Here is a 27071-nt window from a genome sequence, read left to right as displayed (position 1 = left end):
ATTAAAACAACGTGTTGACTGAAGCAGCTACACATGATTGTTTTCATTTTGTGCAGAAGAAGAGTCATGTGACGCGTTCAACGCCCCGTTTATGTGAACAGAATCTGAAGCAGAAAGTCTGAGTTAACAAAGAAAGTTGATAACCACCTTTATGATACCCCTAATCTCTGGCTGGGGCTTTAGTTATTGTTGAGCCCGCTTACACAAAGAAAGCCTGGCTATGTCTAGCTTGCTTTGTAGTACAGCCCTCAGCTCTACAGGAAAAAGTAGGAAGTGTTTCCCCATGCATTGTTGTGTTATCTAGAACATAGGTTGCCTCGGTAAGGAGTGAACTACTGTCATACAACTGAGAATCCTTGGTTAAACTTGAAGGTACCTCAATAACCCCTAATCTTTAATACCGGCTTCTGAACACTTCTTCCACCACTGAGAAAAGGAAAGAATACAGATGAACCAAGTTTCATAAACAATACTTCAGTTTAATTATGTCTCTCAACAAAACATACTGGGAAGTCAGCATGCACAACAAGGGGTTCCTGGAACTAGATCACCTGAATGCAATGCCATCATTTGACTCTTATCATTACACCTCTGCTTTTCCTGCAAAATTGTCTGCAGTGAAAAACCACAGTTGCCTGTCATAACTGCCTGAGACACATGAACAGAAAGCAGCCACTGTTCTTGTTATCAGACACCGTGTACCAGTTGCTCTGAAGAGCTGGTTCATTTCTATCACTCACAATTCTGACTGTTTGTTTTTAGTAATTAAGGTACATGTGCTGCAAAGAGACAAAAAAACTCATGACCACTTGAAATATACACAAGATTTAACCTTTAGACATATTTTATTGAATGCACACATTTTTTTCCTTTCATTTACATGTCACCACAGGAGACAGATGTGTGTGTCATCTTGTATTTCAGACAAAAAGGTAAACAATAATACCATTTCTAATACACATATCACATTCCTGACACTACAATGCAGTTGGTCCTTTGGAAATATGTGACTGGTGGTACTTCTACCAATAAGGATAAATGGGTTGACAAGGACAATTCAGTTTCTTTGCTGAAACATTTAACAAAAAAGGTGAAGCCAGGATGTATACATATATAACTGAAGCAGGCCAGACATATTGCTGTGTTAAAATCAATAGGGAACCACTGTCACATGGGGAGCACACTCACATTATGGACCATGCACCTGTGTGGCTACTTACCAATGGTTGAATGAGAACAATCAAATTGGTTTCATCGCCGTGTGTCTACTTCAGGGATCAGACCAAAATGCATTTCACCTGGATTAGGCACAAACACCAGGAGCAGCTTTATCAGCAGAGGAAAATGACCTCCAATGACTCAAAACCTGCAAATATTGGTTCTAACTTTAATCTATTCCTTTACTAGACGCACGAAGATAAAAGAGACACCTATGTCCTCTTTTGACTATAGTTTCCAACTATCAAATGCACTCCCCAACACATCAGAGGGTTCCTTTAAATATGATGGAGAATCACTCATAGGAGTACCGCCCTCTTTTGTTCAGAACAATGAGAACTTATTGGGAAGAGAAAAGAAAACAGTATATTGAGAAGCGTAGTGATAAAACTTGCACTTAAAAATTTGGGCAGCAACAAGGTGCTAACATCGTTTCAGGGATCACTTTAGTACAAAAAATGACAAGTAACACTTAGGACTTATCTGCCTTCCCCTTCTTCTTCTTTTTCTCCTTCTTTTTCTTCTTCTTTTTTTTTGGCTGTTTTGATTTAGATGATTTTCTCTGATCTGTATCACTACTGTCACTGCTTTCAGTCTTTTCCTTTCTGTCTTTGTCCCTGCTGTCATTAGATGATTTTCCCTTGCTGTTTGCATCTTCTGCTTTTTTTTTGCTATGGCTTTCAATGGCCTGCGCCTTGTTTACCTCCTTGCTCATGTCCCCCTTGATCCTGATGTCTAAAGGTGGAGGGGTCAGTCTGCGAGACACTGTTATAAGCATCCTCTCCCTTTTCATTTCGTCTTTCAAGGAGATGTCCTGTTCAGCCCTGTGGCTTCTGTGGTCATCAGTGGGATGTTGGCTTTTGTGATCTCTCTCGTGCCTCCAGTTTTTTTGCAAGTCTCTGCTGTTCTGGTGGTCTCCTGAATTTCCATGGTTACTGTAGCTCGTCTGATTTCTGCTGTCTGAGGGCTGTGGGTGTTGGTTTCTCTTGGGGCTGCAACGATGCGTGTGTCCTTTGCTGTCTTTAGTATGCTTGTCCATCGGCACGTTTTGCTAGACACACATAAAAATACATATTGCAGTGTAAAAACAACAAAATCAAAGGCTCGACAGCAACTTCAGGACATTAACATTCACGCGTTTTTTTTTTGTTTTTTTTTTAACGTTTGCAACCATGGAACTGCCCATAGTCCACGTGACCACCGACACGGGTCGCTACAGTATACCACACAGCAAATGACCTGCAGTCTTACATCTCCTCCAACAGTAAAGGGCAAACGGGTACTACAACTGATCGACAATACACTTTCTTACATGCATTTCCCTTGTCTTCTGCCTCATCAGTTTTAAATTGGGTAAATTGTTTATAATTTGTCGATTACACACAGGGAGAGACGACAACGAGGGCATGGACATCCCCTTTTAACTGACAATATATGACGTTGCAGAATATTGCCTTATTTTTCTTATCTACAAACCTAAAGACTACAGCCAATTCTACATTAGTTCATCTGAATCATCTATCCTGTTTTCTACTAAAAACCTACATCTTTTAAACTTGGTAATAAACTGTTTTCTTTTTAAGTAATTACATAATTTTTCTACAACAATTGGTCACTGTAGTTATTGAAGAGCGTCAGTCAAACACAAGACATTGAGAAGGTGTATTTGGGACTGAGTAAAATAAATTTTAGTGTGTGTGTTCATGATAATGATGGGCTTAGGTTCTACCTGCCTACAGGTCCTTGACCTATTAGGATTCTGTAAAACTGCTTAAGCTGGTGTCAAGGAAACTCGCCTAGCTTCTCACTGCCTTAATGTCTGAACATTCTCAGTCATCCAGGTCATGGTTATTCTGGTAGATTAATCGTAGCTGGAGTTCCTTGAAAATGTTCCACCTCTCATCCAAGAGGCTTCATCAGTTCTGACTGAGTAGTTGGGAGTTCCACATACTTATATCCTAAAAGAGCCATTATCACCTGAGTTTCGGTTTCAATTGGGGGTTGTTACTCCTCCCCCTCGTCACGTGAGTCGTGAATGCTGATGAAGCCTCTTCGATGAGAGGTGAAAACGTCTTCAAGGAACTCAAGCAAGTCCAGTTGCTACAATTAATCTACCAGAACAACTGCCTTAATCCAAACGCATACCTTGTTTTTTTCTAATAGTTGACCCAACTAAGTAGCCTCAGTAGTCAAATCACTCTACCAGACACACTTGTTAGGCCAGGATACACTTAATCACCAGATTACAGCATTTCTTATCATAGAGTCTTTTATATTGCTTACGCCATGCCAGTGTTCTTTGTTAGTGGCTGCTTCTGGGATCTTAATCCTTGGCCTCACTTGACAAAGTGGACTTCTGCAGACTAGTCAACCAGCATAATAAGTTTGCATCCATGGCGTCTGCAGTTGTCTGTATGTGTGTCCACATCATAGTATAATCAAGCCAATAAGACTATTTATACTTGAAGAAGTGAACACTGGTAGGGTTAATTCATTCTTGCTTTGGGCTTTTAAGAGATGTGTTGACAAGAAATAACTGAAAGTATCACTGGCCTTGTCCACAAGGTTGTATGTAAAGTAGGTACTCACACTGCTGGAGTTGCTATTGTGGTGGATGTCTGCATGGTTTAAAGCAGAATTCAAATCTCCAATAAACTCCTCACAATTCTGGCAATAAAACCCAATCACTGGAGTGAGAAAATCCAATCCTGCAAACAGACCAGAAAAGCAGTGAAACACAAGGAGTATTTCAGATTGTGGGAGACAATAAAACAGACTAAAACTAAGAAGAAAATCACATTACCATCCTGTTTTAACAACTTCTGCAGCTGTTTCGCCATAGATTCCATTTTACTGATTGTGGCTTGTATCTCTCTCTTCCTTTCCCCAGGGTCTCCTGCCTGAGAAACACACATTATGTGGTAATCGGTTCATTCAGTGGCTGCCACTCTTTCATTTGTACACTTTTATCACCCTGATGTTGCTTGGAAATTGTTTACCTTCTGTTTATCACATGATGACTGAGGTGTGCCATCACTTTTTGTCCGTTTCTCCTTTGTCGCTTCAGGAATAAAGAACAATAATTACTGAATGTTATAAATTCTCCATTGAAAACATTAAACAATAAAAACGGAGAGGATAAATTATTTAACCAGGTGGTTTTAGTTTCCAACTGACAGGGTACCCTGTCAGCTCTCACAGAATCTTATCCTAGACAAGTTGAGATGATATAGATCGAAAATCAGCCTGACGCATCGTCATCTTATAGGTCTAAAAACATACCAACAGGTCAGTAAACATGTACCAAAAACAATGCATACAAAGATCCATTTTTACATATGTTTACACACTAACAATGCCTCCACACTTGATTTTACACCTCAGCAGACTTTTGAGTTTGCTGCCATCCTTCAGGTAATTCTATTACTGGCCATTGTTCTGTATTTTTCTTTTTCAGGGTTTCTGGACTTCCAGGGTTTCTTTTTCAGGGTTTCTATGTTCATTTTGCACCGTGGGGCCTCGGAGTATTGCAATTTCTTCTCTCTGTATGTTGTAAATATGGCAAAACTGACAATAAAGTTGATTTAGAAAAAGAATAAGAAAAAATATGACAGCAGAATACATTTATTATACTTTGTTTTTGCAGTAGTTACCAGCAGGTTGTAAAAAATAATTCCTCATACTGCAATTCATTTACAATGATCCTTTAATCTCTTAAGAAAATGGAATTAATTAATTTCTCAACATATTATATGCCTTGCATATATTCCATTATTGTCATCAGATCCATTCCACGACCACTGAATTTTCTTTTGCAAAGTATTTTTGTAAATTTTCATGCTTTTTTAATAATGCTGAAGTTGTGATGTTGTTTTTGAAATGCAATAAATAAAAACTTTTAAAATGCAATGTGACTGTGTAATGATTTGTAGCTGCAAAGAGGTTCACTTCAAATCTGTCACAACCACAAGTCAATCACAAAATAGAAAAACAATCAATAAAAGTGATCACAGTGTGAAGGCATAGTTTGTAAAATATAAAAGACTGCCACATAAGAAGTATAGTGATGAGGTTAAAGCTTTCATTCAAAAGATGACTCTCACCTTTAATCAGAGACTGTAGAGACTCCAGAGCTTGCCGTACATTCGGGTTACTCAGTGCTGGCAATGCCAAGCTTGCTGCTGTGTCTGAACTGAGAAGTGCAGGAGAAAACTCCTTCACCTCCTTCTTTATGCTTTCGCTGATGTCTGATGAAGCTCCCAGACTCCTTAATATGTTCTTAATTTTCTCACACTCTATGCCTTCCAGACTGGAGGAAGCTGAGGCTGAGGAAGCAATTTGAAGGGGTTGCTTCAGATCAAGCAGATCCTCGAAGCTACTGAATAAGGACGTGCTCTGTTGAAGCTGCTGACTGCCAGGAGCAGCCACTTTCTGTAGCTTGTCCTGTCCTCCAATCTGGGACGAGCACTGATTCCCATACAAGAACGACTCTTCATCTTCAAGCTCATTTGCTCTCTGGTTTGAAAAGTCCTCCTGACTATTCCCTTGGAGCCAAGAGAAGTCACTGACTACTCTGTCATGGGGAAGCAGCATGCTGTCGTTCTCCAGCGATGTGGAATCGTCCTGATTGTCAAGTTGCTGACGCATAGTGGACACACAGCCAACGCTTTTCCTTTCATCTGAGGCCTGTGAAGAACAATTTACAGCAGTTAGATACACTGAACACATAGCTTTCTTGCTTTATTATGCTGCTTAGCTACTAGTGAGTTGTTCAGGGATGCAGTCATATACTTCCAGAGTATCTCCACATCAGTGCAAGTCTAACAGCCTGAAGTGTTTATCCAGTGCTGCATAAGGCATTTATGAAAAACTGAATTAAACCTCATGTTTCTGGAATCTGTATTTTAGATGGGAACTTGTAACATTTGCAGACATTAAATAAAGCCAAAATATACTGTTTGAGTGTACAAACATTTTGAAAAACGTTATCATTTTAATAAAGAACAATTACTATTGCTTTAGTTGCTATTTGTTACAGAGCGTTAATCTTAAGGATTTACATTTTTAAAAATGAACATTTTTCTCCCTGGAAGTCATAGCCTCTCCATAGAGTCTCTTTGCTACATGGAATTTCCAGTGTGGAGGGTGGAAGAACATTGGTTTGTAGAAAAGTTAAAAATGTAGAGACATTCATGGCTTTCCAGCTAACATGTCAGAAAATGAACTTGTTCTGTATTGAGCATTGTGGTAATATTTGCATTTACTTTCTTTGAATGTCAAAATTCGCCGATAGATTTAAGAGGACTGTAAACATAAAAATAAATAAATAACAACAAAAAACAATGCCAAAACTTTCCAATTTCTCAGAACCAGAAACTGTAAAAACAGAAACAAACGTCTGATTTCCAACATTCCAACCATCCAATAACTCATCTGTGACTGTCAGAAAGCTTAATCAAACCTAGGCTTGAAATTGTGATATTTAACTTACATATTATTCTACGTTTCCTTTGAAATGCAGACATGAAGGACTTAGTGACTTAGCTGTGACCAACAGTCACATTACAAAAATTCAGGGACTGCAGGCTGTGTTTACACTAAGCAGAGAGGAGGCAAGCATGGAAACAAATTACAAGTGTAAGTAGTCAAATATTTGTAGTATGTAGAGTCACCATTCCGTTCAGTTGTGCTAACACCTGTTGGTACTTGGAAAAATGACAGAGGTTAATTTCAGGTGTCTTTAAGTTTTGTAAAGTAATCAAAAAATTTGAAGTTTCCATTTTGTGATTTTTTAAAAATTATTTGGAACTCATTGCATGATAAGTCTGTCGTGCTCTGTACCTTCAGCCATTGTTATGCTGTTTCTATAGAGGTGTAGGACTCTTTATTGATGTGAAAAATGATGAGTCTACAGTGAATAAAAATGTGACATAACTGGAGTTCTGAGTATTCTACAAACAACTTCTGATATTAGGAGAATTTGAAAGACATTACAATCAACACTTTACTTCTTCTTACTGACATGTATACAAGAAATCTGGTAATTTCTTAATAGTCACTAAGCTGCATCCTATCACGCAGTTAAAACCCCTTTTAGTATGTGACTGGTCATAGTCATATACCCACTGAGAGATAAATCGATCATCTTTAAAGTCAAGTTACAATAAACATACAGCTGTACAGATAGATGTTCTTCTGGTGAACTTTCAGTGGAAAACAAGCTATAAGGCAAATGCTGCTCTGCATACACTGAACAAAAATATAAACGCAACACTTTTGTTTTTGATTCCACTTTTCATGAGCTAAACTGAAAGATCTGAGACTTTTTCTCTGTACACAAAAGGCCGATTTCTCTTAAATATTGTTCACAAATTTGTCTAAATCTGTGTTAGGGAGCACTTCTCCTTTGCCGAGATAATCCATCCACCTCACAGGTGTGACATATCAGGATGTTGACTAGACAGCATGACTAACACACAGGGGTGCCTTAGGCTGGCCACAATAAGTTTAGCTCATGAAAAATGGGAGCAAAAGCAAAAGTGTTGCGTTTATATTTTTGTTTAGTGTAGTTGATGCAGAACGTATTGCTTCACACAGAACTCTTGGATTGTGGATGTCTATGGCAGTACAGCTGATGTCACTTGGGTGTACCCAAACACACTATCTTCACAATTTTTTTGTGAAAATGTACACAGATTGAAACACGAATTGAATGAATGATGAGGCCTACCTTAATTGTGAGGATGGCATCTTTAAGAGTGGGCAGACGTGCTTCCAGCTCCTTGCTGTTCATGACCATCTTCAGTCCTTCCAACAGACTGCTCCCTGTGAGGATATTACTGCTGCTGCCGCTGTGGTCGGGGCTCCTCTTTCTCTTTTTGTCATTGCCACTGTTGTTCTCACTACTGCCACTTCGTGACTTGGACCTTCGGGCTCGGCTCTTGCTCCGTACATGGCTGGTCGTCTTGCCTCTGCTGCGGCTCCGACTCCTACTTCGAGGCCGGCTTTTGCTTCTTGCGCGACTCTTCCCACGAACACGACTTTTGCTCCTTCCTCTGCTTTTGCTTCGTGCTCGGCTTTTGCTTCGTGCTTGACTTTTGGCTCGAGACCTGCCACGGCTTCTTCCACGGCTTCTTCCACGACTTCGGCTTCGACTACGGCTCTTGCTCTTGACCACATGCGTCTGGTACTTAAGATCTGACTTGACCGCTTCTTTTAGAACATTGGCTGACTTAAATGCATCAGCCAGGTTGTATGCCATGTTCCCTTTGAGATAGTCTGGGAGAGGTTTGTTGTCTGCAATGCATCTCAGGAATTCCTCACCAGCTCGGTCACTGGAAATTAACAAGAATGAGTTTCAAACACTAGCACAAATAAAACATACCTTAGTGCTCCAACTTTGACTTAAAACAAAACATTTCATGATTAAACACACATATACCTATTGACTGAAGGGTGATGTTCCACAGGGGAGGGACTCCACTGTGGGACCTGATGGTGTGGTGGTTCTGCAGGAGGGATGATCTGCTGGCTGCCTCCCAAAGCAATCACTGTACTACGGTCTATGGAGAAGCTGCTACAGTGGGGCTGAGAGTATTTAGAATTCATGTTATAGTGCAGTAGAAGACAGTGCTGCAAAAGTATATTCATGGTACTTTACAGGTGATTAGGTTTCTATGGATTAAAAAATGCATTTTCACAAACTAATTCTGTTTTACAAATTATTCATAATTTAAAGACCAATGGGACAGGTGTTTAAAATAATTGGTCTTTGTTCTTAAATCTTTGAATAGTGATCATATACAAGATATGTGATACAGTCGTGACTCGATAATCCGACAACTGAAAACCCTGCTATCCGACAGGTTTTTCAGAAAAACAAACGGAACCCATGAAAAACAGCCAACATACGAACAGCCTTGGATTCCAACTCTGACATGACATTTTATGTCAGAAATACGGATAACGACGAATTATCTGACTTAACAATCCAACAAATTGGCTACATTCAGACTGTGGGACTTAATTCTCAATTCAGATTTGTTTTGTGAAATCTGATTTTTTTCACGAGTTCGTTCACATTTCCAATTAAATGCGACTTGTATCTGATCTGCTGTGTGAACTTCATAAGACCCAAAAGTGTCCTGCATGCGCAGAAGAGGACACAACGACGTCACACGCAGCGAGCGTGCTCAGTGTTTACGGAAGTAAACATGGATGGTGGCGGTGGCGGGGGAGTGGCGTTGCCACCCCTGTCACCGATGGTGGAAACAGAAGTGTGACCGCTAACTAAACTGGCATCAGCAGCCAAGTACTGCCTGTGCATTTCGGCCACTTCCACCCCATTGGAGCACTCCCCCGGGGTGTAAGTGCCCCCCTCGACCGCACCGAATATTCAGATAGTCATCATTAATTGGGCCTGGATATCCAGAGACCAGAAAATGGTATTCGGACTAGCCCTGCTAGTTATTATAACAACTATGAACAATAATTAACAAATGACCCTTCAAGCATCAAGCCCTCCTTGTATCTCGACCTCAGTCTTGACAATCCAACAGCCTTGCTATCCGACAGGTTTTTCAGAAAAACAAACAGAACCCATGAAAAACAGCCAACATACGAACAGCCTTGGATTCCAACTCTGACATGACATTCTATGTCACAAATAAGGATAACGGCGAATTATCTGACTTAACAATCCAAGAAATTGGCTACATTCAGACTGTGGACTTAATGCTCAATTCAGATATTTTTTTGTGAAATCCGATTTTTTTGCGAGTTCGTTCACATTTCCAATTAAATGTGACTTGTATGTGATCCTCTGTGTGAACTTCATACAACCCAAAAGTGTCCTGCATGCGCAGAAGAGGACACAACGACGTCACACGCAGCGAGCGTGCTCAGTGTTTACGGAAGTAAACATGGATGGTGGTGGTGGCGGGGGAATGGCGTTGCCACCCCTGTCACTGATGGTGGAAACAAAAGTGTGACCGCTAACTAAACTGGCATCAGCAGCCAAGTACTGCCTGTGCATTTCGGCCACTTCCACCCCATCGGAGCACTCCCCCGGGGTGTAAGTGCCCCCCTCGACTGCACCGAATATTCAGATATTCATCATTAATTGGGCCTGAGTATCCAGAGACCAGAAAATGGTATTCGGACTAGCCCTACTAGTTATTATAACAACTATGAACAATAGTTAACAAATGACCCTTCAAGCACCAAGCCCTCCTTGTATCTCGACCTCCGTCTTGACAATCCGACAGCCTTGCTATCCGACATAAAAGAAGGTTTTACATTTAGTGTCAGATTATCAAATCATGACTGTACTTCCAAACTGATCAGCATAGCAACTGATGAAATGGTCTGGGTGCAACACAATATAAAATACATGTTACAATTTGTCAAGATGTCATGTGGCATCCTTTGACTGATCTGCCATGCCTCGCCACAAATTATTGCATAATATTTAAAGCATACAACACATAACTTTGTAAAAAAACTAAATCTACAGTGAAGGCCAGTTCATGCTTTCTGTGTCTGCATATCTGCAAGTGTGACGTAAATTTCTACATGGATCCAAGTCCATGAAGGTCTACACAGACTTGAATGTCTGTGTGCAGCACAAAATTTCTGACTATACAGACCGTCCACACTGCACATGCCCCAGGAAAACAAATGTGGAGAACCTGTATGAGAAGATTCTCCATACCTTAATAATTCATTGTTAAAACTGTTGTAATTAAAGCAGTCGCTGCTGGACTTGTTTTGGAGATGTTTGATCATATGCTTTTCATCGACAGTACCTACACAGTAGGAAATTCCATATTCTCCAGAAATCCTGTGCTGTGTCCACCCATAGCCTAATCTGTAACCAGCTGTTTTAGCTTGTAAAAAGCACTAATTCACAGCCAGCCTTTCAAAAACATCCTCAGGAGCTCTGGGTCTGTTTGATATGATTAGAGATGGTGCAACAGACTGATTATTTTTTTTCTTTTCTGAGGGCCTTAGAGAATTTCAAGCTTGCAAGATGAAACAATACACTTCTATAGAAAGAGAGTAGCATGGACCAGATGCTAGAGGTTTAAATAAGACAGGTTCCCCCCATCACCACATAATCACAGGCACCTAACCTGAAACCCCTGATTGTAATTAATGGATGTGAACTACTTACTTTACTACTGACTTTTTCAGAGACTAAATTGTTCAAAATGAAACAAACTATGAAATAACTACACAACATTGATTGCATGTTATTTGGGTAGACTAGATTAATTACCTATTCACTCAATGTTTCAAAGCAAATTGAATGTTTACTTGTTCTAAAAACTCAAACGAGCCAATGACTTCATGTTTTCACATCTTAATGTTTGCGATTTCTGTCTACTCACGTTGCTCATGCAAAAGCATGTTTAGCTAGGACCAGGGACGACAGTAAAAACAAAATAGACCAACTTAAAAAAAGACAAGACACAGGTTTTCTTTGCTTTTTAAAATATTTTAAACATTAGGGTGTTTCTTTTATAACATAAAACAAATAACTGCAAAAGCACACATTAACTTAAATTAAAAGTTAAAGTATAAATAAAATACATTATGTGATGTGGACCATGCGCATTAAACATCAGAAACTGTAACATGGATGTGAAAATAAAAACTCATATTTCATCTGTGCTTACTTTGACAAGTTTATCAACATTTCATCTCATTTCCAAGCCTATAAATGCATTCTGCCCTTGTTTGCCAACAAAAGTACAGAAACAAGTCAGGTCTTTTTTTTAAAACAGACTCACAACATATGACCAACATCCTTGTCACAACAGCATTTAAAGGCATAAAAAGGCATATGAACCTGAGTCACATATCCAGTGGATTCCTCTCTATGGCAAAAGCAGCAATCACCAACTGGCTCTCATATTTGGTTTTGACCGTTGCTTTGAAAGCCTTTTTAGATGTTGGGCTCTTCATTCTCAGTTCAGCCCCCCAAACCCCATCTGTTGCCAGATGATGTCATTCATTCAATGCAATCCAAATCACGATACATCAGCAGCATGCGTTCTTCTGTACATCTACAAGATTTTTCCTTTTTTCCATTATTTTTAAACACACTTCTGCATCGTCCAGTGCTCTGCCAATCCTTCGTTCATTTCTATTTTACCCTGCAAAATATAGGAATCAATGTGAAGAACATCTCCTGTTAATATAATATAATATAATATAATATAATATAATATAACACAATATAATATAATATAATATAACATATACAACAAAAAAGTGGATAATTTCTACATTATACTACAAAACAGAGGCATAAACTAGTCTTAAAGTACGAATACTTGTACCAATACAATTAAAAATCTTTTCGGCCGCAGGACAGTTTAAACTTAGGTAATACGTAGCATGGAAAAGCTTAGAAACAACCTTGGCTATATTGCTTTAAAAGAAACAAAAATGCTTCTGCAAACTTACCTTTGTTGATATAGAACAGGTATGTAATTCATAAAGAAGTGTTCGATCGACAGTGTTCTAACAAATCAACCGCACAGTCTGTCGTCTGTTGCTACTGCATGGTATCCAGGATGCACAGATGAAGTCACATGCATAGGAAATAAGTCAGCGTGTTGTGGCTGAGAACACCACTCTCTAGCTTTGCCACTTGAACAACAATCCTATGCTATGCTTCTTTCAGCTGTTCTTGCTATATTACATTAAGTTGGCTAAGTTGCATAACATGCGAATAAAAGAAATGGATTCACTACTGACAAGGATGAAGAGGAGCAGGATGTGAAGGAGATGTTAATGCACCCAAGTGGGTGGGTAGCATCACTCAAAATGCCCTCCATCTGTTAGTGCCGATAGTTCATGGTCTGTCAACATCCACCTTCAACTACTTTGAGGAAGAGGAGATAATACAAACCTCTCAAAATTACTTTTGAGAATTTCCTTTTGCAAATATCCATCCCTCCATTATCTACACACCACTTAATCCTCACTAGGGTCGTGGGGGGCTGGAGCCTATCCTAGTTGACTTAGGGTGAAGGCAGGGGACACCCTGGACAGGTCACCAGTCTATCACAGGGCTACACTTAGAGACAGACAACCAAGCACCCTTTTGCAAATATACAAAATGTAAACATTTTGTATTACAGCTAAGTTCTCAATGAAGCTGTTTCTGTTAGCACATTTCTTCTGCTTCTGTTGCCAGACAATAGAACAACTATGAAACAGTCACTAAAAGGAGACTCATAAAGACAACATGGTAACCAGCCGTCACTTCCAAATTGTTGCTCTGCACAGCTAAAACCCTGATTTTATTACCATAATGTTGTATGACAATCTAGTTACACAAAGAAGTTAAGACAATGGCTGTGCTGCGAAGTCTGCTATCTTTCACCAAAATTCCAAACTACTGCCAAAGAACGGACAGGAGAACAATTACACAATAAGTAGAAAAGAAGTAGCTTTAGCTGCTTTGTGTTTTTAAAATATTCACCATATCCATATTCTACTCTGTTTAATACAAAGACTAACTTTTTCACTTTGTTAAGAGGTTTGACAGAAACATGTATTTCTTTTGTAGTTGCACTACAACTTAAATAATGAGTCTCTTTTTGTTAATTTTCATAATGCTGGCACTAGTCTGACTCTAACGTGTTGTACTTTAACATTTAAACCTTTAAATTTCTGTACTATACCGCAATAAACAATCACATATAGTTCATCAAAGGAAAATAAACTTAAATGAAATGGTCATTATGTTTTTTGGAGGAAAATTAATCATTTAGATGAATGAACTAATTAGTAAAATAGTGGTCTGTGACAGCCCTAGTCAAAGGGAACAGACTGTGGCAGTTAGCCAGGGTGAGCAGGATGTGCTTCTGCTCAGTTTGCCATATTACCGTAAGAGGGCACCCACATTTTCAGAGTATGTGAATGTTTTATCGGAAATCTAATGTGGCATACAAGTAAACATCCTTATTTTACTTTTTCGATTACTGACGTGTATGTGCAAAGTACCAAATCCAGCCTCATATTATCTTAATAACATACGTGCTGCTTCAAGCATACCACTCTTTTGAAACATGTAAGCAACTCATAGAGTGCTAGCTTGGCTAGAGAAAACCTCCACACAGTGGGGTTAGGTATAACACAGTGTTGTGACCAAAGAGCCCAAAATCTGTGACAATATTAAAATAAAAACTTCTTTTCCCCCCACAGAATGAGACATCGATGCAACAGACTAAGCTCTGTTACAGTTTAGGCTCCAAAATGTGTTGTTTTGTTGCTCATAAATGTGTTTATATTATACTATTTTAATGCATGCTGTCTACCTGGTGGACAAAAATCTATTTGTCAGTGTCTGACAAACAGTTTTTTGTTAGCATTCACATATTGTATATGTTGTTGTTATGTTTGTGATATTTGGATTGGATGTTTTTATCTAGAATCTATTAGAAATATACGCCATTCATCTAGATCCATCAGTCCACTCATTTATATTAATCAAGGACTAACCGATAGATGATGGATAAATAGACCACACAGTTGAACAGGGAAATAAATGTCCACAAGTCCACATTTACCCATCACCTACCATGAAAGAAATGGATGGATGCATAACATTCACATATCTATCATCTTTGCATTGATCATCCCATCCATGATAGACGGATAGTTAGATGAAGGACGGATATTTATAAATCCTACATCTACAAACAGTATCCACCTATAGTACATAGGCAGATTGGTTTTGCATGACTGTATTTCAAATTGACTTTTCTTGCAGGTTTAACGACTAACAAGCTATTTGTTGGTGAACTGGCCGCTGACGTCAGCTGTAACAGTGTACAATGACAGTAGGTCCTACACACAAGCTCTGAGTGTTCATGTCTAATAGAGGTGTGTATGTTGCTTGCATAAAAACATGACTGCAAATGCTTTTTTTTTTTTTCTTTTCTTGATTTCGTCGAGATCAAACCGTGCTTAGGTTGAGCCCTGCTCTGCACTGCATCCCATACTGCTCGCTTACTAGCTTGTTAAGCTAGCTAACTGAGCTAAGCCAGTTCTACTGGCCTTGGGTACGTACTCTCATGAAATGTCCTCTTGGCTGCGTGTTGCGGAGATAATAGCTATCCGGTGCTGAGGCCGAGAAAGGTCCGAAGGGTCTTGTGGGTAGGTGTCCGGGTGGAGGAACAGAGCAGGGTCCCCCGAATCCGAATGGAGGACCACGGGGTACTGGAGGTCCGAATGGCGGCGGGCGGCGCGCCGGTTTATCCGAGTGGTACATGTTAAAGTTCATGAGGCTATGCTAACGTTAGTTACACCGAGGAAGAAAGTATTTGGAGGAAGAAATACACTTTACAGTAAAATGTGGCTCTCTTGCAGCCGAACTGTGGCTCTGGTTGACTGCACGTCTGACCAACAGCAGCTGCCCCCGGAAATACAAGACACAATGGAAAACATCCCGTGTGACTCCTTCAAAATAAAGGTCTACATTTGGTCAAAAGTTGTAAGTCACAAAATGTTTTAAACCACGAACTTTGTGACACGAAGTCTCGTGTCAGAGCTAATCATTCTGTATGTAATGTAAAATATAACATGCTTGCACAGATATACTTGACTAAGAATAGTGGTACCGCCCTTGGACCCAACACAAAATAAAAGCCTCTTCAGGCAGTATTAAGTAATGTTATAATGAATGCATGTGTAAATCACTTTGACTTCCTCATTTGGTTGGTGCACTGACTGCTGCGCCTTCAATGCTGTTCGACTATGATGCAACTATGAACGATTTGCTGACGTGGCCATATATCTATATTATAAATCATCGCTAACTGACATCCCTTATTAGGTTCCGGACTTCAGCGCTCAGCCAAGAGGCTTCCTCAGTTGTAGGTGACTGATGGGGAGTCTCTGATATATTCTGTCATCCCCAAACCCATGGCTTATGAACCAAAGGCTCACATCTCAAGGTGGGCATGGCTGTGAAACTGCCACATCAGAGATGTCTTTGTCCAAAATGAAGACAGGAGTGTCTCCTATTCTTTAGATGCGGGATTAAGCCATGCACTTGTGGAGCCAGCTATTCCGCACAAGACTCATCGGTCCAACTGCATCCAAGTTATTAAAGCAACTCCTTTGAGGACAGCAATGTTCCCATTCTGGACAAAGACAGGAGGAGTAATGATGAAGCTATTTATGTGAAACTAAAACAGACATCTGTAAATATCGATCACATACTTATAATACAGCTTTTAGGTCTGATTTTTAGGTCTGATTAACATCCCTGACCTGGAAGTATCACAACCATTTCAACTCCAAGGTATGTGAGCTTTGGGTTGTTAATATGCCATTAGCCATGTGAGTTCAGAATGACAATATATATCTCAGACTGTTATTTAGATTTACTTGTGTGAATATGCAGATCTATGCACCTGCATGTGCAGTTAAAATTCAAATTGAGCCATCTGCAAAAATTCTATTTAGCCAATTATAACATTTAATTGTTTCCTGAATTAGATAATCAGACCACTGAAAGAAAAAGAGATAAAATTTTAATTTAAGCTTTTATTGCTCATTCATACATCCATGCAAACCTTCCAACATCCATATCCGTATGCACACAATCTTCTATGAGCAGTACAAGATGGCATCTTTTAAATAAGTAACAAAGGAGATTCCAGCCAGATCTATTGAAACAAAGTAAGACTGGAAAAATTCAAATGTTTTCAAGTAGTCATTAAATTCAATGAAACTATAAGAATTTCAAGAATCCTACATGTAATAACGATGTGCACTTCTGATGTCCAATACACAGTAGGTGCAGCAACACTGAAACTTTAGGAACCTTTCTGGTTTTCAAAAAAAGTGTCCCACATTTTCAATATAAGGCGAATTATGCATCAAGCTGAGGTCAAAACAGCAGAGTCCAAGTAATCGACTAACTATTTATAGCAGAACTGTTGATTAGAAAACCTATGTTGACCGGGCAAAGAAAACACACTGAAAGAAAAAGCGAAAGGACTTTAGAACTCCGTAACAGTCTACAGTGAATGTATACAGTATCTGTTTATGTGTATGTCGGAGTTCCTCATTTAACATTTTAGTTAACTTCAAGCATGCTGAAAATTTAAGCTCAGATGATAAGGCATTTCAGATTAGTTCATGAATGAGAAGTAGTCCATCTGGACTCTGCTGCGATGCCCTCAAACTGTATCTTCAACTAGTATAGTGTCTGCCTTGATTAAAGCCAGCTTGGTTGTAGTGCTGCCCGCCATGCTGGAAGAACTGTTCAAACTGTCCTCCTTGGTTAAAACTCTGACCCCCTCTCCCTCCCCAGCCTCCTCCTTGTCCTCCTCTGCCTCCTCTTCCCCTACCACCTCGTCCTCTTCCCCCGCCTCTCTCCTGATGCCAGCCTCCATCTTGGTGATAATTGTCATGGTAACCGCCTCCTCCATGGTAGCCGGAGTCCTGGAAGCTTCCTTGGTGGTTTCCTCCTCCTCCTCCATAACTTCCTCTCCCTCCACCTCCCTGATGGCCTCCTGCATCTTGATAGTGGCCCTGGTTGTAACCACCTCTCCCTCCTCCACCTCCGTCTCCCCAGCCTCCCTGCACCTTCCCCCCTCTGCCACCTCCTCCTCTACCTCCCCTGTCTCCGTGTCCTCCACCGCCTCCTCTCTCATAACCTCCGCGGCCACCTTGGGAGTAGTGATCGTAGCCCCCCCTGCCACCTCCATGCCCACCCCCACCATAGTGTCCTCCGCCTTGGGGAGCGTCCTGACGCTTCTGCCAGGAGGGCATCTCTGGGGGTGGAGGCTCAATCTCACACGGCCGGCCTCCCCTGTCTGGCACTCGACCCATCAGAACCTGAGGAACGGACATGTATTGAAATAAGACCACTCCAAGTGAAGCCTGTTACAGAATCTTCCTCAAACAAGCCACGTCAAAACTGAGGTCAGTGTGAATAAACACATGTTACTAGAGGGGTAAGTTCCAGTGAAGTAGATTTGTCTGCAGAATCCCAAAGAAGTGCTCAGTGCTTAAACTGATGACATGATGAGCGAATATGTCCTGAATCCTCCTTACTTTTGACATAAAACCAAATATTTGTCCTAACAAATCAACATTGTGCAATATAATTTGATGATAATGACCAAAAACTAGACATCGTTTTCAAAATGTACATCTTCAGTAGAGGCACATGGGTTTATGGCAGAGACAGAACAGGAAAGTTGTTAGTTATTTAGTGATACAATAACACATTGTTGGTTTTAGTGTTTTGCTAAAAACTGTTGTCTACATGCAAAATCTCCAGCTTTGCCTTAATGTGAAGACACACTTGCCTTTATGTCACAGAGATAAAACTGACAGTCACTGATTCTGTTGCTAAAAATATACAAGCCGTGAGAAATCTAAATAATTACCCCGTCTGCTTCAGCACACATCAAATATGCAAATATTCATATAGACTACATATCGCAGTGTCATGAGAACATGGCCTTTTGCACAGAATAAAAACAGAATATACATAACACAGAAAAAAAAAGGTGTGAGCACTGGAAGCAACCCACCTTATTAATGGCACAAGCAGTCTTCTCTCTGATCTTTCCAGAGCTTGTGCGGAGAATCTTGGAGAAGTCTTGCCGAGCAGCCAGAAGGTGGGAAACAGAGATTTTACTTTTGGTGTTGAGGGCAGAACGCAGTGGCTGGTAAACTTTGCTCAGCTTGTCTGAATGTGTCTGTAATAAGACATTTAAAAAAGCAATGTCATTCACTTCTGGAAAGCAGTAATTTGAGCATATTGTCCATTTATTATTCTACAATGTGGTCAAGACACAATACTTTAGCAATGATAAAAGAAACATGTTTTCATTACAGGTAAGCAGAGGTTAGATACTGCAAATCTTGTTGAAGACATTAATCTAAACAAGAATGAGTGTTTTCAGATGCTATAAGGAGATTCAAGTCAACGATGCTGGTGAAGGCTGCACTCAGATCAGAATATGATGTTCACACCAAGTTGATTGATCAATTGACAGAAAACAATCTGTAACCATTTTGATTTCCATGCATTTCATGACTTTATAGACAAACAAAATATATTCTGGGTTGTAGACCTTCTCCTGAAATAAGAAGATGTCATATGATCTCATATATGATGACATGTAACCAGACTACTGATGCAAACGAACATGAGCAGTGTTAGCAGCTACAGCTGCTCTGTGCTGAAAGGCTCATGTCTCCCTGCCTCTATTAGTAACTGAAAATCCTAGCTTAGTGTTAGCATGAGCCTCAACCGGACAGAAACCTTTTAAGCACATGATGCTGGAAAGTTCATCAACACGACTGCCATAGCAAACACTATATCTCCTCCAATAGTAAGAGGCTCCACTTGGTGGTGAAACCAGCTACTACAATACATTTTCTGACATGCATGTCTATCATCAGTAACATGTTAATAAAAAGTGTCTATCTGGTTTAGCCAGCTACATGTGGCTCATGCTAACACAAAGCTATTATTTTCAAACACGACACTGTCAGCACAGAGCCGCTGTAGTTGCCAACACTGCTCATGTTCATTTGCATCTGGAGTCTGGTTACATGCTTCCAATAACATTCAAACTGTTTTAGTGACGTTCTGCTCCAAGTAGAAATCTATGTTAAAGGCGGCAGTAAATACTGACAGATTTCCCCTGACTGATAAAGTTGCAGCGAGAGGGTTTGTGGAGATCTGCTCCAGCTGAGTAAGTGTTCCCAGTATATCAATCTAATATGGAAATCAACTCAGTGGATTATTCACACATCAAACTGCAGTGAAAAGATTAAAAAGGTTAAAGGTCATTTACCATGGAAGACAGCAACTCATTTGCTAAACAGTTTTGAACGAAGTCAGAATTTTTTTTATAATTAATCATATGTATTTAACAAATTCAAGGATCCTGCTGTTTTCTTTGTGTTCTTCAGACTTCTTTCAGATTGAGTCATCTGTGCAAACATATCAGTCAGTGTTTAAAAACTGCGCTATCAGCATATTGAAAGTCCACTGTGTTTCATATATTTTGCCGAAAGATTATTGATTGTTAATATGACTGACTATTGTATATGGAAATGTGCATCCCTATCAATGGTGCTTATGGACAGTGGAATGTGTCTTTTTTATTATACTGAGTCACTAAAACTGTGGTAAACTAATTGAAAAAATAAATCTTAAATCCCAGCAGAAATGTAACGCATCAAACCTAGAATTCGACATCCTCCTAACCCCAACACTAAATGAACTGTCTCCATGCATTCAGTGTACTGCGTATGTTTGACCTTTTCCACTGTTCTATGGAAATACATTTCTTGTTCAACAAACTTCTCATGCCTAATCGACTCCTCTCTTTAGATGTGCAAAAAGCAGAGCTGTACAGACAAGTCTACTACACTTCCTGTTTGAAATGCTTTATTTCTGTGTAGTGTCAGATTTTATCAAGATGTGAAGCTCCTACTTACCTTTGCTCTGTCAGACCAGCCGAAGGACTGCACTGTCACATCGAGACGCTTCAACAACATTTTCCGTCTAACTTCATACTCGTTTACTAATGCTTGGTTTATAGCTTCAATTTTTTCCTGAACAAATGAAAAAAAACAAAACAAAGAAAAGTCAATCATTCAGTTTTGCAGTGCTCATTGACTGTGGTGTATTTCTTCACAACTTTTCAGTATTTACCAAGTGCACAGGTCCAAGGGCCTTCTTCAACAAAGGTTCTCCTGTGTGATTTGGTGGGACTCGACTTAAAGCTTCTTTCAGCTGAGAAAAAAAAAAAACAACATTTGTGTAAGTTGAGTTGTAAAATTAAGCCCCTTTATCCAGCATCTGTTTTGAAAAAGACTTGCTGGGGATAGGAAACAGAAGCGAGTCCTCATCACTGAAGCCTTTTCTCAAGCAAAAGTAAAATATTTTAAAAATTAACGTAAAACACACCACCTTTATGTAACTCCTATCGATCAATCACTCACTCATGCTCTCTCCTGTCAGCCTCTTGAAGTTCAAACTCATTTTTTTTGTCTGTCTTTTCAAGCTCATCATCAATTGCAGCTGTTTGACAGATGCTCTTCCAGCTTTATTTCTACTGTTGGACATCAAGGCACTAAGGTATAACAGAGTAATTAGAAGGTGACTGATTTTCAGTACAGTCAAAAATACAGACATTCTCTTTTTTCTATTAAACTGATATGGAGATGATTTACTAATGCTGTGTATTTTAATGCACAACCAGAACCAGTCAGTCATTACAGAGCTGAGAACGGTGGCGACCGCAAGTGGTGGGACAAGGCCAGAGGACTAGTGAAGAAAAAAATGCCTCATGGTTTGATTTAATTGCCAGACTTTCACCACTACCTGCATTTCATCTCTGTTCAGTCAACTAATGTGTCACAGTATAGTACTCGCATGCATACACAACTGTCTGCATTCAAAGTTGACATTGGTCAGCACCCATAGAAACCATAATTCCACAGTATCCGTTTTTCCAGAAACAAAAGATATGCGCCACCTTGAAGTACAGGTCAACTCTACAAGATGCTGTCTATGCTGTGAGTGCACACCCCCTCCCTGTGTCACCAAGCCAACTGACCTTCTTCTCTATTCCACTGAAGAACTGGAACATGGTGATGTTGGCTGGAGGCTTGGACATGCCCAGTGCCATGCAGATACCCTTCAGCTCTTGGAACACGGGGCTGCCAGACTCCTGGGCTTTCTGCTGAGGCTTGTTCACCAGGATCATCCTCGATGCCTCCAACTCAGACACCAGAAAAGCTGAGACACAGAAACGGGATTTGATTACCTTCTTAATGCTGTTACAGAATGCCAAGCTTTCAGAAAGTTGCATCTAAAATAGTTTCAATAGAAGTGATTTTTAAAATCTGTTGTGAATTATTAAATGCAGTGTGCTAAGACAAACATTTTGATTATTTATAGCAGGAAACGCAGGGGTATAATTATAACACTGGTGATGGCTCCATTCTTTTTAAGCAAGGCTGACACTATACACAGCTCAGTTTTAGCCCTGAATTGGTCACCCTCCACAGGATCTTACAGTTGAGTCAAATTTCTGTTAAGCTCGGTGTCGTTAGATGTAGATGATCAGTTACGACAAATGATTTACCAACTCAGCAATCAATGATCTGTCCCATGATCCATCAGATGGACTTCTGACAATTCAGATATTTTGGTCAGCTGTGCATTCAGATTTAGATTTCCCTTGTGGCAGCTGGGAAAAAACCTGTAGTAACCTTGTTTTTAATATTATTGGAGTAGAATGTTTCAAGGCTGAAACTGTAACATAAAACTCACAACAGACAGAGAAAATGCTCTGTATCTTGTTAGTCATCTGCTGTTCGATATTGTTCTTGTCACTTTTCATTCATAGCAGAACTGCACAAAGTTACACTCGCTATCTTGTTTCTTGTCTACATTTAGGTCGTCTTGATTAAAAGAAGTTTGTCAACAGATAAAATGGACTGGTGGGTGCAGTGTTTGGATTCAGTGTGAGCTGCTGCAGCGTGAGTGGTCAAGAGTTCTGTGTTCTACGAGTTCTATACAAGAGTTCTATCATCTCTATGTTTCTATAGAGATGGTGGCACGCATGCACACAGTGGTCCCTTCAGGAGACAGCGAGAGGGTCAAGTTTTGAGTGTCTTGTCTATCCCAGACGTTCATTCCGCAAAACTTACAACGGAGAGACATCCTTAACCAACAAGGAGTCAGGGACTCCTCACACCCTCTCCATAAACTGCTTGAACTGCTACCATCAGGTAAACGTTTCCAGAGCATTAAAGGAAGAACCTCCAGACTGATCAACAGCTTCATTCCACAAGCTGTCAGAATGCTGAACTGCTGATCCAGACATGCAAATACTTCTTTATTTAATTGGTTTTAGTTTTAGGATCATGAAGAAACGCTCTCTCATCTTGTTTGTCCTACTGCTGTATGTACAGCAAAATGACAATAAACTTGATTTGCTTGACTGAAATTTAACTGCTGCCCAGTTTAAAAGCTGAACAATTCTTCATACACAGTAGATATTTCAGCATGTCATGGTCACAAAACTCTGCTGCAATAAATAAACCAGGTTCAGGTGTTGTGTGCGCTTATTAACTGAAACAGTATAAACTCCACACATACTTTTTCAGCTATGACCAGTAAAAATATATGCTCTGAAAAAAGATCAGAGCTTCTGAAGACTCTACACACTCATTTGCCACTGCCACACATCGGCTCAGGTAGAAGCTAGTCAGAGCTATGCGAGGTATTAAGTGAGGTCACACAATCGCAAGACATAAAAGTTCCACAAACTTCCAGCATTCAGCCCCACAACAGGCTGTTGAGTCTTCTGATCTACCTAATTAACAAACAGTGGTCATGCAAACAGTCTGTCAAGGCAATGGTGCACTTCATACTTTGGCAGTGGCAGAGTAGAAGGTATGACACTAGATGACAAAACATGCTGGAACAATAATTTTTCTAATTCCAAATTGGCAAAGGTTTCACACCCACTTAAAACCAACACCCAAACTGATTCCAGCATCAAACACAAGCAACACAATAGAAATACCTGCAACAGGTATGGAACCTTAAAGCGTCACAACACCTGTGGCACACCCACATGCAGATGAAGTCACTTATTTTGCCTGCAGCAGATGCAGACTGTGTGAGATTTACAGCCTTCATTTCTCTTCTCTATTATGATAGGAAAGTAAGTAGAACTGTTTATTAAGTTTAGAAAGACATGTAGTTTGATGGCCACATGGAGTTTTATCCAACTTCCCCCAACAGTCAAAAATATTGCATACATCTGATGTGGTCGTGCAACAAACTGCCCACAGGCCTTTTACAGTGCCTCCTGGTGGAAACTACATTCTGTCAACAGGCTGTAAAGCACTGCACATCACAATATAGAACAATTGAGACCCATTTACACCAGGTCTTAATTTGGGATATTTGGGATCTTAATTTGGGGGATTTATCAGAGTGGGTGTGGCACTACATAAAGCTTGATCATTTTTTGAAATCTTGTTTGCCCTCAGGCTAATGCAGCACCGAGAAATGTCTGAGATGTTCTGTAAACAGAGATTTTGTTTGGCTGTTATCATACTGAGGAGCAGAACACAATCGGTCCTGCTGAGGAGCCTCTGGGTGATGTCTCCGCTGGTAAGGACGAGGTAAGGACAGACGAGCTCTGACAGCAGGCCGCTCATCTCCAGCTGGAAGCTCTCCGCTTCACTCGGACCTGGGACAAGCAGAAGGACAAAATGAAACATATGATGCAACAAAGACAGATTAATCAGTTAGTTAGATGTCACACATAGCAGAAATGCAGTCTGGTGTTCCTCTAAGCTGCTACAGACTCATACAGCTCTTCACCTTCTTCCATGTAGAAGTTATACATGACAACAGTGATAAAAAAAAAAATATCCAAATGTAGACTTTTCTCTTCTTCTAGAGTCTGTTAAAAGAAAAAAAATCTTCACCTCTGTCATAAACTTTTACCCAGCAAAAAAAGGAAATATGAAGGATGATTATACAGTTGCTGTTCCTTGTGCACATGCACTAAATACACCACGCTCGTGCAACATGTGTGAGCAGAATCAGGTCCTGATGTTGAAAACATAAGTCCCGAGACATCCTGACTCGTAACAGTTACTACTCGCACAAGCTGCATGCACATGACCATGATGTACCCGGTGGACAAGAAATGGTCTTTAACTTTATGATCAGCCCTCAAAATGTAGGAAACTTATTGGATGTGTAACTATTCTCTGAGTATTCAAAACTTTCCATTAACCTGGCTACAGGAACAACTTTGTTAAACAGTGGATAAAGCTGTCTTACAGTTAGTGGCATGGACATTTTCCTCGAGTTTGCAGTAGATTCGAAGCTCTGACACAATCCAGGCACAGAGCTTAGTGAACTCAGGTGAAGCTGCTCCGCCGCTCACAGCAGAGTCCAGAGCTCCTTCCTCCAACAGAGGGCCTTGGTACCTGCAGTGGCACACAGAGCTCAGGGTAAAACACACAAAATCCTCAACAGTCTGTAGTTACAACTCGTGTCTCATGATGCCCTTATCAGCAGCAAAGCAGTGAGCATAAGTATGACTGCAGCCATATTCAGTCAGAACACTGACGCCTTCCTGCCAGGTCTCACCAATGGAGTCAAAGCACTAAATCAGGTTACATGTGTCCAACATACAGACGGCAAAGAAACTGAAAAACGACCTGTTCATTTAATTTAAGAAACTAACTACAAAACATTTGTTCCAATTCATGTCCCACTTTTCAGAAAGTGTTTCTTGGTGGGGTTGACACAGAGGAATGCGTTGGAGCTCTCCAGACGTTATACCGGAGCTGCTTCTGCTGACACAGCTTCTAACATTACATGTAAAATCAGACTGTAGGTCTGTTCACACCGATGTGTACACGGAGAACTAAGATGCTCACACGTAGCAATGAAAAAATCCATCACTGCTACAGCCACGACAAAAGCCAGTTAGCCGGTTAGCTACAGTAAGCTATGTTGCACTGCGCTGGCGACAACAGACTGGAGCTGCTGACTGAGAGCGTAGATCAGGACATTCATGACATCTTTAGTTCACAGAAAGTGAACTCACCCCAAATCTTCAAGAGACACAAGAATATCATTCTCCATCCCTGCAGTCTACTAGAATACTCTAAACTGTGGAACAGTATTTTCTCATCAGCCAGCTCAGCTGATACACGTTTCAGTTGCTTTACTTCTTTTACTGTGAAATGGTGGCTGATTAAATGTTAGTTCGGAACGTTGCTGCCGCCTACTGGGCTGGAGGGGGACTAAGAGACGCGTCACCATGCCGTCAGTATCAGGAAATAGCTGAACTATGGAAGATGAATTAGCAATATATAACAAAAATGCATGAATTAAACACTATGCAAAACAAGGTTGACTGGGGTGGAAATGGTTACATTGAAAATTTGCATCATGCCAAAACCTGTTCAAGAAATTCCTCACCTACGATGATGCAGACATGTCACGGATACATGCAGAATCAATTAGCTTGATGATGAAAAGACAAGTACAGAAAAGTGCTAATGCCATTAATACATTAATCTGGCTGGCCACTATGGGAATTGTAAAGGAAGTTTAATGTGGATACTATCAAAAGGCAACAAGTTGTATATGATTAGCTGTTCAATATTCCACTTGGTGGAACGATGGAGGCTGTACAAATCCGTTGCACTGCACGAACTTGAGTTGTGAATACAGTGAGTGCTAATTGTTGGGGTAGTTTTGCTGTCCTCTATCTCAAAGGAGCCACTCATGATTATTGTATTCACAAGTGCTTCTCTTTGGAGTTTTCTTGTCTGTGACGAGTCCCTTTTTGATAATGTATCTGCCAAGGCCTTGATTCCCACAGATGGGAGAAGAGTTCAAAGAGAAATAAAGTAGGGTTACTAATAAAAATGTGATTTCTGGTTTACACGTTTTAACCAGGATCATGTCATGGCTCAATGTGGTTATTAATATTACCCTGACAGGAGCACTGACTTTGTTTTTTAATGCAGCAAGTGCTCCTTGTTGGGGTAGTGTTTTTGACCTCTGCTTGAAATCATGACTTGAAATGCTTTCACAATCTCATCAGTGTCTAACAGCTCGCATTAAAAATGAGATGACGGTACTTTGGCCACTATGGGACGATTGTTAGGCTGAACAATAGGTAGACCATTGAAACTATGTGCCACGCAGGGCGGAGTCTGGTGGAAATGCTTGCATTCTCTATTTCAGATGGCCAACTCTGTTGAAGAAACGCCACAGTTGCTGTGATGGGGACACA

The 27071-nt window shown here is 40.2% G+C and overlaps 2 protein-coding genes across 2 annotated transcripts; both read right to left on the bottom strand.

Annotated features, from left to right (window-relative positions):
• Positions 1-458: 458 nt before the first annotated feature.
• On the bottom strand, positions 459-15659 carry LOC103370316 (micronuclear linker histone polyprotein). The gene is made up of 8 exons (XM_008299331.1): positions 15308-15659; positions 8660-8805; positions 7949-8552; positions 5322-5904; positions 4218-4279; positions 4022-4118; positions 3808-3926; positions 459-2269 (listed from the first exon to the last, which is right to left on the bottom strand). The coding sequence occupies exons 1-8, from the start codon at positions 15518-15520 to the stop codon at positions 1691-1693; spliced, it is 2403 nt and encodes an 800-aa protein (XP_008297553.1). The 5' UTR covers positions 15521-15659; the 3' UTR covers positions 459-1690.
• A 1109-nt stretch (positions 15660-16768) lies between these two features.
• On the bottom strand, positions 16769-26009 carry fam98a (family with sequence similarity 98 member A). The gene is made up of 8 exons (XM_008299330.1): positions 25872-26009; positions 25097-25245; positions 24360-24494; positions 21840-22021; positions 20933-21013; positions 20716-20832; positions 18792-18959; positions 16769-18087 (listed from the first exon to the last, which is right to left on the bottom strand). Exons 1-8 carry the CDS (start codon positions 25907-25909, stop codon positions 17440-17442), a joined length of 1518 nt encoding a protein of 505 aa, XP_008297552.1. The 5' UTR covers positions 25910-26009; the 3' UTR covers positions 16769-17439.
• Positions 26010-27071: the final 1062 nt, after the last annotated feature.

Source organism: Stegastes partitus, unplaced genomic scaffold, assembly GCF_000690725.1.
Source record: "Stegastes partitus isolate 25-593 unplaced genomic scaffold, Stegastes_partitus-1.0.2 Scaffold1403, whole genome shotgun sequence".
NCBI lineage: Eukaryota > Metazoa > Chordata > Actinopteri > Pomacentridae > Stegastes > Stegastes partitus.
Note: the sequence above shows the minus strand (reverse complement) of the source record. Positions and strands in the feature narration are given on the sequence as shown.

Coding starts and splice junctions, on each gene's coding strand:
- LOC103370316 (XM_008299331.1), bottom strand. CDS start 15,520: ATGAACTTTAACATGTACCACTCGGATAAACCGGCGCGCCGCCCGCCG. Junction 8,553..8,659: donor CATCACCCTTCAGTCAATAG/GTATATGTGTGT, acceptor GTTAATTTCCAG/TGACCGAGCTGGTGAGGAAT. Junction 3,927..4,021: donor GAAGTTGTTAAAACAGGATG/GTAATGTGATTT, acceptor GTCTGTTTGCAG/GATTGGATTTTCTCACTCCA.
- fam98a (XM_008299330.1), bottom strand. CDS start 25,909: ATGGAGAATGATATTCTTGTGTCTCTTGAAGATTTGGG. Junction 25,246..25,871: donor GTGTCTCTTGAAGATTTGGG/GTGAGTTCACTT, acceptor GTGCCACTGCAG/GTACCAAGGCCCTCTGTTGG. Junction 20,833..20,932: donor CCCTTGGACCTGTGCACTTG/GTAAATACTGAA, acceptor TCATTTGTTCAG/GAAAAAATTGAAGCTATAAA.